Raw genomic sequence first — 15,237 nt, forward strand, 5'->3', positions numbered from 1 at the left:
TTTGGAGCATTATGTCTTTCTTTCATTCTTCCTTTCTGCCCCACCTGCCCCTAACCAGCCCTATATTAGGGACTTCAAACCATGAAAATAAAAGTTCATGGAATTATAGAAGCTCTTATCGCACAAGTCTAAAATGCTTAATTTCAAACGAAAGGTTTAGAGAGTAAGGATACTGAATATCACTTCAGAGTGACCTGGAGCAGTGATTATAGCTTTGATTACAGGGTATAGTTGAAATCTATTTTAGCACCTTGATACACTTGATTTCCAAAGATTAAAAAAAGCCACACGGAATTACAGGAAATACTGCTTTCTTTTAATATGAATAAAACCAATTACTTATAAGCAGCAGATTTCCAAATCCATGCTCCTTTGCATTGTTTCACTACCTGCATTTCCCTGACGTTTATTTTGCTTATGGATGAAGCTGTTAGAAATCGTATTCTTATCTACAAGAGTGCACAGAGAAGATGCACTGTTCCTGTGGAATCCGCAAAAAGTGGAACATCAGTTTCAGGAAGTAAGTCGATATGAAACAATTAGCTACAGACAAGTCTTCACATCACTAACTCTTTTCTTGTTCCAGTGGTTGATCCAGCATTTGCTATGATTCTCACAAATGTCCTTTTTGAATCATTCCTTGTTTCACATAGGGAAAATAATTTGAACTTGTTGAAGGTGACTGGCTTTCAGGAGGCCAAACTGCAAATCACTGACAAGCTGAGCTGTCAAGCGCTGCTGAACTCTTGACTCCCACCCTTGTTTTCAGTCTTTGGTTACTAATTACGGCTCTATGCTTGCAGCACCCTTTGCGAAGCTGGGCTCCCCAGCCTTGCAGATGTCAGCAGGGCTTTATGGGACCATCAGACCTGGGGCTGCAGCAGACCCATGAAGCAATGCCAATTCCCGTGAGGCAGCCTGTGCTGATCTAAGAGTGGCTGCTCCTGAAAGGCTCTGAAGGCAAAAAAAGAGTACAAGTTAATTTGCTAGCGCTGGAAGGCAAACACAATTACCCAGCCTTTCGTAATTGTACGAGCTGTTGCACGTGGCGAGCAACTAGCTGCGCGCTTCGTCTCGGCCCCGGCCCCTCTTGCTGAGGATAGATCCTGAGGGGAGGCGGGAGCGTGTCCTGTCACAGGGAAGCCGTGCACGGCCACTGCAGCACGGCTGGGGCAGAGGGAAGCTCTGTGGAGAGCGAGGCCCGAGGGCATCAAGTGGGAAGCTCCTGCAACAGAGACCCACTGCGAGGCAGAGGCAGGCCCTGCTCACCCACACGAAGAGGCTCACGCATTTCAAAGGGCAGATGCTTAACAGAGCACCCGGCAGCGGGGCGGCTGCTGTGTGAGGGGATAGAGGAAAGCGCAGGACATAAGTCAGGAGGCGTCAAGGAGCATGGCGGGGCGCCCCACCCCGCCTGGAGGACCAACGCCCGCCCTGCCCCACGCAGGTCTTGTCTTTCCGGCCGCTATCTATGGTTCGCTCCCGCGGGGCGCGACCCGTCGGGCGGGGCGCGGCGCATGCGCAGCGCCGCGCCGCGCCGGCCGGCTCCACATTGGCGGAAGGGCGAGCGGAGAGCCCGCCGGTGGGGAGATGGACGGCGCCGGCGGGGAGGAGCTGGGTGAGGAGCGCCGTGCGGGCCGGCGGCGGCGGCAGCCGAGGGGCGGCGGGATGGCGGCTCGCCGCGGGGCGGAGAGGAGGGGGCGTGAGCGCGAAGAGCGGCCGGCCGAGTTCCACCCCCCTCCCCTCCAGGCGGAATGGTTCGGCCCACGGGGGGGGATGCGCTGCAGCGTTCGGCGCAGCGAGGCGGGCGGGATGAACCATCCCACCTGGGGGAGGGGTGGGCCCGGTCCTGCCGCTCCTCTGCATCGGGCGGCGGCGGCCCGGGCCTCCCCAGCGGGCCGGGGCCAGGGCCGGGGAGGCGGGAGGCGAGGGCGGAGCGCCCCGGAGCCGGCCGGGGGTCGGGCGGGTCTGAGGGAAGCGGAGCCTCTCCCGCCGCCGCGGCCTCCTCGGAGAGGGAGAGCCGGCCGGGGTCTCTCCACAGCGGGTCGGCGGGCGGAGGGGCAGGCGGCGGGCCCGCCTGGCGGAAGGCCGGCGCTGAGGGAGGCGCGGGCGGTTCCCTGAAGGCGTCGGGCAGCGCAGCTGGCCGGCTCTGGGTTTCGTTGGGAAGTCGCGGTCTTGCACAGGAGTTGAGGAAATACTTTCTCTTTGAATCGCTAGGTGATGCTGTCATCTGTGATGAAAGGCGGGGGGGTTGGGGGTTTGGTTTTATTTGGGGGGTGTGTGTTTTGATATATTAGCTGTATTTATTGCAGATTGCTCTTCGGTCCTTTAAGTCTGAGTGTTGGAGGGCACAGATGCGTTCACCGCTTAATTTGTCTCTCCTTAGATGGGCGAGAGATAACTCGTAGCAGGTTTAAAGTATAGCTGATTCTGGGCTGGACTGGGCAGACTGAAAGTCTCATCTCAAAGCTGTGTCCCACAGTAATGTCAGGAATTCGTCCTGTCTGGTGGTAATGGTGGGCAGCAGGAGACACGCTTCAGATTTTATTGTCCCAGAGTCTGATCCACCTTGCAATGAGAGATTGCCACCTCTGGAGCAAAGGTGGCAGAAAAAAATTTTAGCTTTTTTTTTTTGTTTGTTTGTTTGTTTTTTTTTTTGCTAAGGTTCACAGCTCTGACAGTTTCTCTGTTAGAAACCTTAAAACCAAAATTTTTTATGGGATTAACTGTTTAAAAATGCAGATCAACACCTGGTAAGATTTCAGAATTTTTTTGCATGGTTTGGTCCCGTTCAATACTTAATAAAATTTAAATGTTACCAATGTGTCATCACTTGAAAGTGTGTTAATCATGTAGAAATGTGTAGCTTGGTCTAGACAGGACAGTGGATTATTTAAGACTAACATCTTCCCAAAGAAATGATATGTTGTAGGTCACAGTAAAAGCCCTCTGCTGAAAGTTCTTCTAAACCATGGAGACCTGTGTCGGCTTTGGTTTAATAATTCAGGTGTCTGGTTTTATTAGCCTTCTGGATTTGACAGTTATGATGCAAAAGCAAACCGTTCTTCCTGCTTACTGAGTGGCATTATTGACTTTCAGCATTTGTTCAGAAATAACTGTTCTCAAGATTAATAAATTCTGCCATAAAGCAGAATAAATCTACTTTATTAAAGTTACAGTCTGTAATGAAGAGAAATAAATGACACAAAGACATGTTTTCCAAAGAAAAATAAGGAGTGATTCAAATAATTGCACAAAGTAGAGCTTTAAAGTTCTTGGAAAAACAAACAACAAAAGCTAATGCTAACTTTTACTATTATGGAAAATAATAATTATTAGCATTTAATAGCAATTTTTAAATCAGATTATTTTTCCTTTTTAATTTTCATTCTGGAAAATACATTTTCATTTTAGGGGGGATTTTTTGTTTCTTTGTTTTTAGCTCTCTTATATTCAGTAGGAGTTGTGGTAGTGGAAAATAAAGAGAGCTGGCTGGTGTATGTTTGAATGGGATTATCTGTTAGCTCCCCCTTGAACTAGAAGCTACGAAAGTTTTTCAGTCTTGACAAGCATGCCCCTAGCACTACCATTCATAGTCACTTTTTATTGATCTGTAATTTCTTCAGTGGTTGTGGAAGCACATGACTGAGTAACGTGGCAGATCTTGCCAGATTTATGTGTGTTTGGTGGACAACGCTGTACTTTACAGTTCGATGCCTTCTGGAGAAATGCTGGGAAGGTTATTTATAGGCTGACGTTTGGAGAGTGGAGAAACAGGTATTTCTTTCTATGGTTGAGGGAGTAACAGCGTTATACAGCAAGCTGCTTGCTGAGCCAGTTGCAGATTCTGAAAATAATGGCAGTGTTTTCTTTGTAACTATTTTTTTCTTCAGAGCACTGGTTCAGAATGCTGAATTGAGAAGCTCTGCTATTCAGAGACTTGATCACTAATCTTGTCCCATAAGAGCAGCCACTGGCTTGGTTAGGTGACAGAAGCTCTGGGCATGCCCTCTGGATCATGAATATGGCATTCTATAGCTTGTGAGAAAATATTAACATAAAACCACATTTTAGGCTAGTGTAAAGATTATGTGGTTCTGATTTTCTCTTTTATACAGCAGTCAAAACAGCTTCTTATTAAATTGAATCTTTATCCCTATTGCAGAGGCACTGGGTCACATTATTTAATAAACGCATTTCACAGGACTGTGAATCTTGTGCTATGTTTCTGGCCACGTTAGCATGTTCTTGTGTAGAAGCCGACTGAGCAGTGAAGTACTTACAAGACCCCCTTTGCCTACTGCTTTTTGCCAAGCATTTAATGTACATGTGAAGTGGTGCTCCAGCAAGACCTGTGTGTTCCTTCTCCCACAAATGAGTAAAAGTAGCTGATGTAAACAATGATAAGCTATATCCTATCCCCCAAATCTTTTAATGCTTGTATGTCAAATCCAGTTTTTTTCTACGTGATGACACTGACTTCAAAACCCTCAAGAAAAAAAACCAGATCATATTGCTTAATTGGTTTTGGAAAAGGGGTTTTAGATAGGAGTTTTTCTTGGAGGTGACCTTCTGCGAAGGAACAATGGGAGATTGTATTTGGCTTTGTTTTTAATACGTCCTTTGCCTTTAACTTGCTGTGCAGGCCTGGCAGACTGCTTCATCCTTTTGTCTCTGTTTCACCCACAAAATTCAAATGGTGGAGATTAGTTTTGTCCCTTGTGGTGCTAAGGGGTTCAGTTAATTTTGGAAGTGTTAATTGCTTGAGCAGTATAGAAAAATTAACTCAAGTTCTCAGTGAAAATTAATTTCTTTGCAGAGCTTTTGAACCAAAGGATTACTTCAGTGTGCTATAAAAGCTGTAGAATTAAGTACATTTAGTAACAGTTCAAAGGTTTCTTTGGCAGTACATCCATAAATGTTGGCAAGATGCTGGCAAGTTCTAGGAGGTAGAAAAATACACTTGAAGATACAAAGGTGGAAATACTGGTTATGACAATTTAAACAATATAGCTTTAATCTCACTGCGTAACTAGTGGTTGAGTAGTGATTGGAATTCTTCAGAGGTCTTTGAGGGTATAGTGTTGACATTTATGCATGATTACAGTGTGATGTGTAGCTGTAATGAATCAGTGATTTATCTCTCCAGTGGGTTAAGGAATCAGTTTAATGTTGCAGTGGTAATTCTGGGAGAAGCTGAAATGCACTTTATGTTGCCTTGTGTGGTGGGTTGACCCTGGCTGGACACCAGGTGCCCACCAAAGCTGCTCGATCACTCCCTTCCTCAATTGGACAGGGGAGAGAAAATATAATGAAAGGCTCATGGGTCAAGATAAGGGTAGGGAATGATCACTCAGCAATTACCACCATGGGCAAAACAGACTCAACTTGGGGTAATTAGCTTAATTTATTACCAATCAAATCAGAGTAGGATAATGAGAAATAAAACCAAATCTTAAAACAACTTCCCCCCACCCCTCCCTTCTTCCCAGGCTCAACTTCAATCCTGGTTTTCTCTACCTCCTCCCACTGAGCAGTGTAGGGGGATGGGGAATGGGGGTTGGGGTGAGTTTATCCCACCTTGTCTCTGCTGCTCCTTCCTCCTCAGGGGCAGGACTCCTCTCTTGTCCCCTGCTCCAGCATGGGGTCCCTCCATGAACTGCTCCAGCGTGGGTCCCTTCCCCGGGCTGCAGTCCTTCAGGCACAGACTGCTCCAGCGTGGGTCCCCCGCGGGGTCACAAGTCCTGCCAGCAAACCTGCTCCAGCGTGGGCTCCTCTCTCCACGGGTCCACAGGTCCTGCCAGGAGCCTGCTCCAGCGTGGGCGTCCCACGGGGTCCCAGCCTCCTTCGGGCATCCCCCTGCTCTGGCGTGGGCTCTTCCCTGGGCTGCAGGTGGAGATCTGCTCCCCCGTGGAGCTCCCTGGGCTGCAGGGGGACAGCCTGCCTCACCAGGGTCTTCCCCACAGGCTGCAGGAGAATCTCTGCTCTGGCGCCTGGAGCATCTCCTCCCCTCCTTCTGCACTGACCTGGGGGGCTGCAGGGCTGGTGCTCTCACATATTCTCACTCTCTCCGGCAGCAACTTTTCCCCTTCTTAACTCTGTTCTCCCAGAGGCACTACCACTGTTCCTGATTTGCGCAGCCTTGGCCAGCAGCAGGTCCGACTTGGAGCCAGCTGGCTTTGGCTTTATTAGACATAGGGGAAGCTTCCAGCAGCTTCTCACAGAAATCATCCCTGTAGTCCCCCCACTACCAAAACCTTGCCACACAAACCAAATACACCTTGCTTGATAGTAACAGTACTTGCAGAGTTTTTTGGCATCCTTCTTGCATGGGTGTTCACAGAAGAAAGCAGAAACAATGACAAATATTTAAATAACTGTTAAGACAATCTGAAGACAGCATTTGATCTGAAAAGATTTTTGTGGTGGCATGAGGAGAAAAGAAATTCATATTAGCTGAAGGTAAGACAGGGCTGAAAATTGGCTGATACTTTGGCTAAGTAAAAACAAAAGGGTGTGTAGAAGTGAATTTCCTTATTCTTAGTTGTGTTGAATGAAGATGATGCAAAGTTTTCAGCAAGTCCTGTGACTAAGCAGTGGACTGGATCCCTAATAGTGTACGGTGTTTGGACGCAGTCTGGACAGCTTGGTAGAGTGTGGACCTAAGGCAGTCTGAGGTGTGCTCTGCACCATGTGCTGTGTGAGACAGCGGGCAGCCAACTTCATCTCTGATTCGGGTATGGCACGCATATGCTGTTCTTGTAGCTGGAATTTGAGATACATATTTAAACTGCATGTATTGGACCTTTCTAGGAAGAAATCAAAGTCACTGTGCATATTCCATGCTGATTTTCTGTCAGTGACTGTGGACTTTCCAGAATAGTTAATTTCAGGCTAGGTCCAACTATGCAAAGCACTTGCTCTTCTCTTTTGTGAGTATGTATCTGTTTTATGGGGCAGAGAAATCTCAAGCTTTCTTGCCTGGTGTGCTCTAGACCACAAGTTTGGATCCATTAAATTTGGATGTTACACAAATCTGGATGTCAGTGTGAGTATGGACTGCGCAGTAGGGACGTAGCCACAGTATTCCAACAGCAGACATCTATTATCAAACAAAACCCCATGCTTAGAAAGTTGCATAATCCAAACCTTGTATTATGTCCCAGTACCATTACTGTTAATAGATTCACATGTTTTAGGCTAAAGCTATACACCAGTCATGGGATAAATGAGGAATGATGGGGAAAAGAGGCAATTCAAGAACATTTATATGGCTAGAATAGAGACCAAATAGCATTGCTGGAGTATTTTATATAATGCAGTATTTCAGGTGAACCTGTAGTAAGTGTAGTTGTCACAATATAAGTTGGTGCTGGTTGCTGTTACCTGTGTTTTAAAACTTGTAGTGGAATTTATTCTCAAATGAGCTATTATGTTAGAATAGGATCAGCGAACTGCCAGCCTGAGTGTATAGATAGGAAGTGGATATTCTGAGGTCTAATTTAAGCAGTTTCTGAGAACATGGGTAAATAGTCGACCTAATTTACTCCAGTTCCCTCCATATCTGTTGCCCAGAACTGGTATGCCAAAGGATGGCTGAAGAGATTTCGAGGTACTGTTGTCATGGTTATGTACTGGTCCCACAGGACAAAAAATGTACGTAAATGGATGTAGATTTTAAAGTGTTATTCTTCTGTGGAGTTTTACATGCACAGCTTTCTACTGGGTGCTTGGTTGAAAATCATATTCTTTCACTCTGGATTTAATTTCTTCAGAAGAAGTCTTAGATTTCTACTGTTTTTTCTGCTGACCTGCAAATATATTTTAGAAGCAAGAGATTTAGTCTGTAGTAGTACACAAAATTTCTCAAGACTTACTATGACCTGTACACATAAAGGACATATAACTTTAATTTGTGTTGTATGGGGTAGTATATTTAACAATAGTAATGATTTTCTTTATTGTCTATATTAAGTTCAAATTTGTTGCTTTGAATCTTGTTTTTAAAAAAAGAATTTGTTTCCAGGCATATGCTCAGACAAATGAATGTCTGCATAATAACTGGGTTAAAACAAATGCTTCTCATCTGTAAAAAAGGCCAATCATAGAAGATAATTAATTAAGCCTCCTACTGTGCTCTAGCTGTGTGCAATTTTGCTGCTGTTGTGACCAGCTACCACCTCGGAGAAAAGCTGATGGCAGTGGTCTTGGAGCTTTGGAAGGCCTGGTTGTATTTTTGAGATGCATTAGATGAACTTTTTTTCTTTTAAGGATTATCAATTTGATCAGCATTTTAGAAGTATTAAAAGTACAGCAGTGTGGTGAACCAATAGCAATAAAATCAGTTACGTAATCCAAATACTATTCAATGAATGTTGGCAAAGATTTTATCTGTAAAAAGAAACACATACAGATGTTTTAATTGAATGCAGCTTTAAAAAGTTTTTAGTGGGACATTTGGGGAAAATCACCTTTTGCTGTGGTCAGATAGACCAATTCTCAATGTTTAAGTAAGGTGAAATCTTCCCTTCTTTCTGGAACAGCTGATGCTACATCCTTCACATAAGGAAATTCCCTGTAAAACGTTGTTTTGACACTTAGTGGCTTGGCACATGAATGTTGCCTGGCTTGAGAAGTCTGGCACACTGCTTAGCTGTGTTTGAAAGAAGTACTTTTAAAGAAACGCCTAAGATCCTGCCATCCTGTTAACTTTTATTGACATTCAAGTCTTCATTTCAACATGTAGACCAATGATGATGGGCAGGTTAGCATGACATGTACTGAAGGCAGAATGTAGGTAACTGTTAACATGTAGCAGAAAGTGGTGTGTGTGCAGAAAACTTTGGGTTCTTGCATGTACTGACAACAGAATAGCAGCTGCTCCTTTCAAATAGGAGGTTCCATGCTATTGGGACGCAAGTTTTGTATGAAATGTGTTGCCTTGTACGTTGAGCCGCTTCGTAAATAAAACTTTAATGTGGTTTTCAAAGTAAATATTCTTTATGATGCATTGCTTTTCTGTTGTTATCAGTGATAGCTCATGGCTTTCAGCTGGGAAAGCAATTGAGTATGAAATTGGGATGTTCTGTTGCGTAAGTGACACTAATAAAATAGCAGAATGGTGTGGGAAAACAGATACTAAAAAATATGTAGCTTATTCTTCCCCAGGACTTGTAAATAAATATTCAAACCACCATGATAAATGTATTTAGACACCATTTTTTCCCTGAAAGGATGGTCAGGTACTCTACCCAAGTGGCTTAAGTTAAAAAGTGGGTGCTATATTAAATTCACTGTTGCCTTCCTTTTGGGCTAAGACTATTATGATACTGCTTTTAGCTTAGGAAATGGTGTAAAATTGCCACCATATGTGGTCTTCCCCTGCTCAGCGTTCATGAGACCCCTCCTGGAGTACTGCACCCAGCTCTGGGGCCCCCAGCACAAGAAGGACATGGACCTGTTGGAACGGGTCCAGAGGAGGGCCCTGAAAATAGTCAGAGGGCTGGAGCACCTCTCCTGTGAAGGCAGGCTGAGAGAGTTGGGGTTGTTCAGAAGAGAAGGCTCCGGGGAGACCTTAGAGCAGCCTGCCAGTACCTAAAGGGGGCGAGAGACTTTATAACTAGGGCCTGTAGTGACGTGAGAAGGGGCAAGGGTTTTAAACTGAAAGACAGTAGATTTAGATGGGTCATGAGGAAATTTTTTAGGCTGAGGGTGGTGAGACACTGGCACAGGTTGCCCAGAGAAGTTGTAGATTTCCCATCCCTGGAAGTGTTGAAGATCAGGTTGGATGGGACTTTGAGCAACCTGATCAAGTGGAAGGTGTCCCTGCCCATGGCAGGGGGGGAGTGGAACAAGATGATCTTTAAAGGTCAGAAACCTTTAAAGGTTTATGTTGGCTATATGTATGGACTAAAAACTTTACATATAACCTCTTTTGGTGGGGAAGTAGGTTATCTTTCTTTTGGGTCAGTATAGTGGGTCACATGATTGGTTGCGATCTCAAGGAGTAAATTGGTGAAAATTCTATGGGAAGGATACTTCTTAAAAACTGCATCGTGTAGACATCTCCTTAAAACTCAAGTTTACCATTACCAGTAGCAGGCAGAGTAGTAGTCTACTATCCAAGTGTCCTGCTGTTTCTCCAGGAGGCATCCCTGAAAAGCACAGTGGTTACTGATATTTCAGATAGCAAAGGATTTTTTCTGCACAAGAATTAATGTATTGGAAGTGGTGATGCATGAAGGGACGTAAGAATTTAAATATACAAGGAAAGTATATATGGTGTGAAGGATGGAGAGGTGGGAACAGGCTCATCAACTGGGGGAGAGGCTGGCTTTTTGGAGTGGATAGCTGGTGTAAATCTTCTAGTGCGAGCTTTCTTCCTGCCTCGTTGAGAATGCTTATGTTGTTTTCGTTACTGCTGTCATCTCGCTCCTGAACAAAGATCAGGATGTCGAACAAGGAAAAGATGAAGAAAAGGGGTAATGGTCAGGCATTCAGTCTCATAGGTGAAGAGGCTGGCTTCTCTCTGGATGATGATTCAGTCTGGAAAGACAGCATCTCCTCCATTTCATGTGTTATCTGTCATCCTGTTCTTGGTCTTCTATGACAAATACAGCGAATTTAAATAAATCAGGACAGTGTGTATTGTCTGACCTGCATATATTTCCTTCTGTTCAATTAATTCTTACATCCAAAAATGCTTTGCTTTTTGTCATAATCGGTCAACTGCTGTGTGGGACAAATGAGCTTATGGCTCAAGATCAGAAGTAAGGCCAACCAGCAAGAATAGAAAGGCGAGTCTCTGCTACAGACCACCAAGTCAGGAGGAAGAGGTGGATGAAGCCGCCTTTAAACAACTGGAAGAAGCCTTCTGTTCAGACGTCCTGGTTCTGTTCAGACGTCCTGGTTCTGTTCAGACGTCCTGGTTCTGTTCAGACGTCCTGGTTCTCATGGGGGAATTTTACCACCTAGTACCTCCTAGGGAGGCAATGTGGCAGGGCCCAAGGAATTGAGGATTTTTCTGGAGAGCTTGTAGGATGGTTTCTTTCATGCAAGTGCCCCCAGCTAGGGAAAATGTATTGCTGGTTCTGCTACTCATGAATATAGAAGATGATGGATGGCAGCCTTGGCTGCAGTGACAGTGGATGATGAAATTGAAGATCCTGAAATCAAGGAAGGCGAGTTCCAGATTAAAGCATGCTCTGTGATGGTGAATGTATGCATGTTCAGGTCATCTTGGTCAAGAGTGTAGCAAGAGTATAGTAAACATTTTTGTTCTATTTATTTACTAATGGTAGAGTGGTAAATAAGAACTGAATTGTGTATCTCTCTAGTGCACACAGGGAAGAAACCTTTTTTTTTTTTTGATGATGTAACCTAGAATTTACATAGATGCTATGCATTAGTTTCTAAATAGCTGCTATGTTATTTTCCTGCCAGAGTCGAACTTGGAAAAATTAAGTGCATTTTGCCAGTCTGATTGTGCTGTTCTTTGGTGGCAAAGAAGTAGGTAACTGACAGTGTCTGGTGGAATACCGATAACTAGGAAAAATAGACTGGTACTTGAATTTCTTTGAAAGTTCTCTAAATATCTTTAAAATTTCTTGCTGTTAAAGATTTTAATACTGAAATCTTGTTCTGTAGTGCTTTAAATTTTTGCTTGTTTGTTTTAATATGTTCCTAGTGTGAATTAAATTTACCAGTTATTGCAAATATCTATTTTGCTTTGGGCTTATTTGGTACAATGCATTTGTGAAATCTACTGAAATAAACGGGACTGGTATTTATATAGACGACAGAATAAACCATAAAAAACCCTCAAAGGCAATCTTGTTTAAGGACAGCCTACTCTGAAGCAGTCCTTCAGTGAGCTGCACAACTGCTTCACAGGAAAAGTTAAAAATGACAAATGGTTTAAAAAAAAAAACCAACTTCAAAAATAACCCAGTAGGTGAACTGAGGATGATTAGACTGTAAACTCTTTAGGGTAGGGGCTGTTTTCTTAATTTCCGTTTATGCAGTGAGTTGTTTAGCACTTCTAGACATGACAATAAGTTAGTAATTATCAGAGCTGGGATAGTGATAACAATAACCCTTAGATGACTAGGTGGCTTTAGGCATGGGCAGACGAGTTTTTGAGGGAAATAATAGCCTGTCTTAGAAAAATTCTTATTATTTAAAAAATGAGAGGAATGCTTGAGTATGTCTAAATCCATTCTTAAAGGACTACCTCTGTGATCAGAAGAAGGGTCAGGAAGTTAGGAGAAAAGTAAAATGGGATGTCTATAAAATTCAGTCTTCTGAGCGTGATCTGGTTGAATGGTAAACAGTGTGGATGTATGGATATATCCAACATTTCAGTATCAGGCTGGAATGGAAGAAGAGAAATTCACTTTTCTCCCTTCACTGAGCAGTTGTTGATACTCACTGGTGCTGTTGGTCCTAAGAGTCATGCTGATCCCCTCATACTGCTAAATAGGAACCTTACTTGCTGTGTGTTGTCATCGTTTAGCATTACAAATAGCATCCTACAAAATGTGATGGAGTCAAAACTGGAAAAGTAATTTAACGATGATTTCTTTTATATGTTGTTGAATCTCAGGTGATCACAGACTTTGCATGCACACTTGTAGTTTGGCTTGTTCCTAGTGAAAACACTTCAGATTGTTAGTTTAGACTCAATATTTTAAAAATGAAAATGAGCCTAATCACTTGCCCACTGGGTGAAACTTCCAGCATTGGCACTTTGTCTCCTCTGACCCCTGAGGGGACAGGCTTTTACTCCAGAACTAGAGTACGCAGGTCTTGTTGAGTGTGGAATGAGCCCAGTAGTGACTCAGAGCTGAGAGAGGATGGTCATGGCATTCTCAAGAACTAGTCAACACAAAGCTGTGGGAGTAGAGGGAAGAAACTTCTTTGCTGACCTTTCTTTTGATCAATTCATAGACTATATGCTATGTAGTGAAAGATGATTAAGTCTGTCTTGACTTGTATAATTAGAGTATCACTTGAGTATAAATTTGCTTTACAGTGTACTTTCTGGTTGAGTCTCTGACCTCTGATTTTGCTCTCTAATGGGCATCTTTGCTTCTGTCAAGTGCTTTCATTACTGACTTTAAACTTCATTGACACCAAATTCAGATGACACTTTGCTGTTTTCAGGAGAGTTTGAGCTGTATGCATTTAATTTTAACTACCTGGATAAGCTGCTTTCTGCTTTATGGCATATATTACACTTCTACAGTTTTCCTTTGTGAGTGCCTCTTGCTTAGGATTGACTTCAGTGCCCTGCTGATGGGTTAAACATCTTTAAGGTTTCATGGAAACCTTCATAATTTGTTGAATGGCTGTGGTGGGTTGACCTTGGCTGGACGCCAGGTGCCCACCAAAGCCGCTCGATTGCTCCCCTCCTCAACTGATCAGGGGAGAGAAAAAAATATAACAAAAGGCTTGTGGATCAGGATAAGGACAGGGAGATCACTCAGCAATTACTGTCATGGGCAAAACAGACTTGACTTGAGGAAATCAATTTAATTTATTGCCAATCAAATCAGAGTAGGGTAATTAGAAATAAAACCCAATCTTAAAAGCACCTTACTCCCACCCCTTCTTCTTGGGCTCAACTTCAATCCCGTTTTTCTCTACTTCCTCCCACTGAGTGGAGTGGGAGGACAGGGAATGGGGTTGGGGTCAGTTCATCACACATCTCTGCTGCTCCTTCCTTCTCACAGTCTTCCCTTACTCCAGCCTGGGGTCCCTCCCACAGGAGACAGTTCTCCACAAACTTCTCCAATGTGAGTCCTTCCCAGGGGCTGCAGTTCCTTCCCCGGGCTGCAGTCCTTCAGGCACAGACTGCTCCAGCGTGGGTCCCCCGTGGGGTCACAAGTCCTGCCAGCAAACCTGCTCCAGCGTGGGCTCCTCTCTCCATGGGTCCACAGGTCCTGCCAGGAGCCTGCTCCAGCGCAGGCTTCCCGTGGGGTCCCAGCCTCCTTCGGGCATCCCCCTGCTCTGGCGTGGGGTCCTCCCCGGGCTGCAGGTGGAGATCTGCTCCCCCGTGGAGCTCCCTGGGCTGCAGGGGGACAGCCTGCCTCACCATGGTCTTCCCCACGGGCTGCAGGGGAATCTCTGTTCTGGCACCTGGAGCATCTCCTCCCCTCCTTCTGCACTGACCTGGGGGGCTGCAGGGCTGGTGCTCTCACATCTTCTCACTCCTCTCTCCGGCTGCAGTTTCTGTCCCCCAGCAACTTTTTTCCCCTTCTTAAATACATTATCCCAGAGGCACTACCACCATTGCTGATGGGCTCGGCCTTGGCCAGTAGTGGGTCCATCTTGGAGCCGGTTGGTATTGGCTCTGTCGGACATGGGGGAAGCTTCCAGCAGCTTCTCACAGAAGCCACCTCTGTAGCCCCCTGCTACCAAAACTTTGCCATGCAAACCCAATACAATGGCTAATTTTCAGTATGTTCTGTATTTCCTGTCTGTTTCTGTGCATGTCTCTTGTTTTCAAATTAAGCAGTAATTTTTATCAGACTGATCATAACTCCTCAAAATAAAACTTGTATTTGGCATGTTCATATATGGCTATGTACTATAAAGATGTCAGTTGTTCATGCCTTCTTTTAAATGTATCTACAGTCTCACCGGTGTTAAAGATTTCAGAGGTATTTAGTTAATATCTATATTTTTCTCACAAAATAAATAAGTTAGTATATGGTTAAGGTATTTAGTGTTCACTCAGTTTATGAAATTTCTTTGCTTGCTGAAGAGTGAAGTATGTTTTAATGTAGCTAATGTCTTTTGTGATATTCTTCATGCTTTCCAAGTTCCATAAATAATCTGATAATTCAGTAAGATGTGCTCTTGCACACTTAGAAAAATAATGTGATAATTCAGTAAGATGTGCTCTTGCACATTGAGAAATACACAGTATTTTTCTTTTAAATAGATGATGTTAAAATCACAGGGATTTCTTTTTTTTTGTGAAAATGATGGAAGTTGAGACTTATTCAACATATTTTATGAATGGATACTGTGGTAGACAAGTGTAAGGTAAATAAGCTTTTTGCTCTTGGCAGGGTTTGTTTTGCTTAACTGTAGTAATTTAAAAATGTTTATAATCTAATCAACATTAAACTGCCGTAAGCTGTAAGTTTTGCCTGAAAGGCAATTTTGTTCACTCCTGGCTGCTTGCTCTTGCTTGGTGCTGTTGTTTAGCTGGATGGTGGAATGGCATTT

The 15,237-nt window shown here is 44.0% G+C and overlaps 1 protein-coding gene across 1 annotated transcript in view; it reads left to right on the top strand.

The window, feature by feature from the left end:
* Nucleotides 1-1,505: 1,505 nt before the first annotated feature.
* Nucleotides 1,506-15,237, top strand: part of SLC36A4 (solute carrier family 36 member 4) — a 118,951-nt gene continuing 105,219 nt past the window's right edge. The window contains exon 1 of the mRNA XM_069808401.1: nucleotides 1,506-1,618. Coding sequence (XP_069664502.1) covers nucleotides 1,591-1,618 — 28 coding nt within the window. The 5' untranslated portion in view covers nucleotides 1,506-1,590. The remainder of the gene's footprint in view (nucleotides 1,619-15,237) is intronic.

Source organism: Haliaeetus albicilla, chromosome 20, assembly GCF_947461875.1.
Source record: "Haliaeetus albicilla chromosome 20, bHalAlb1.1, whole genome shotgun sequence".
NCBI lineage: Eukaryota > Metazoa > Chordata > Aves > Accipitriformes > Accipitridae > Haliaeetus > Haliaeetus albicilla.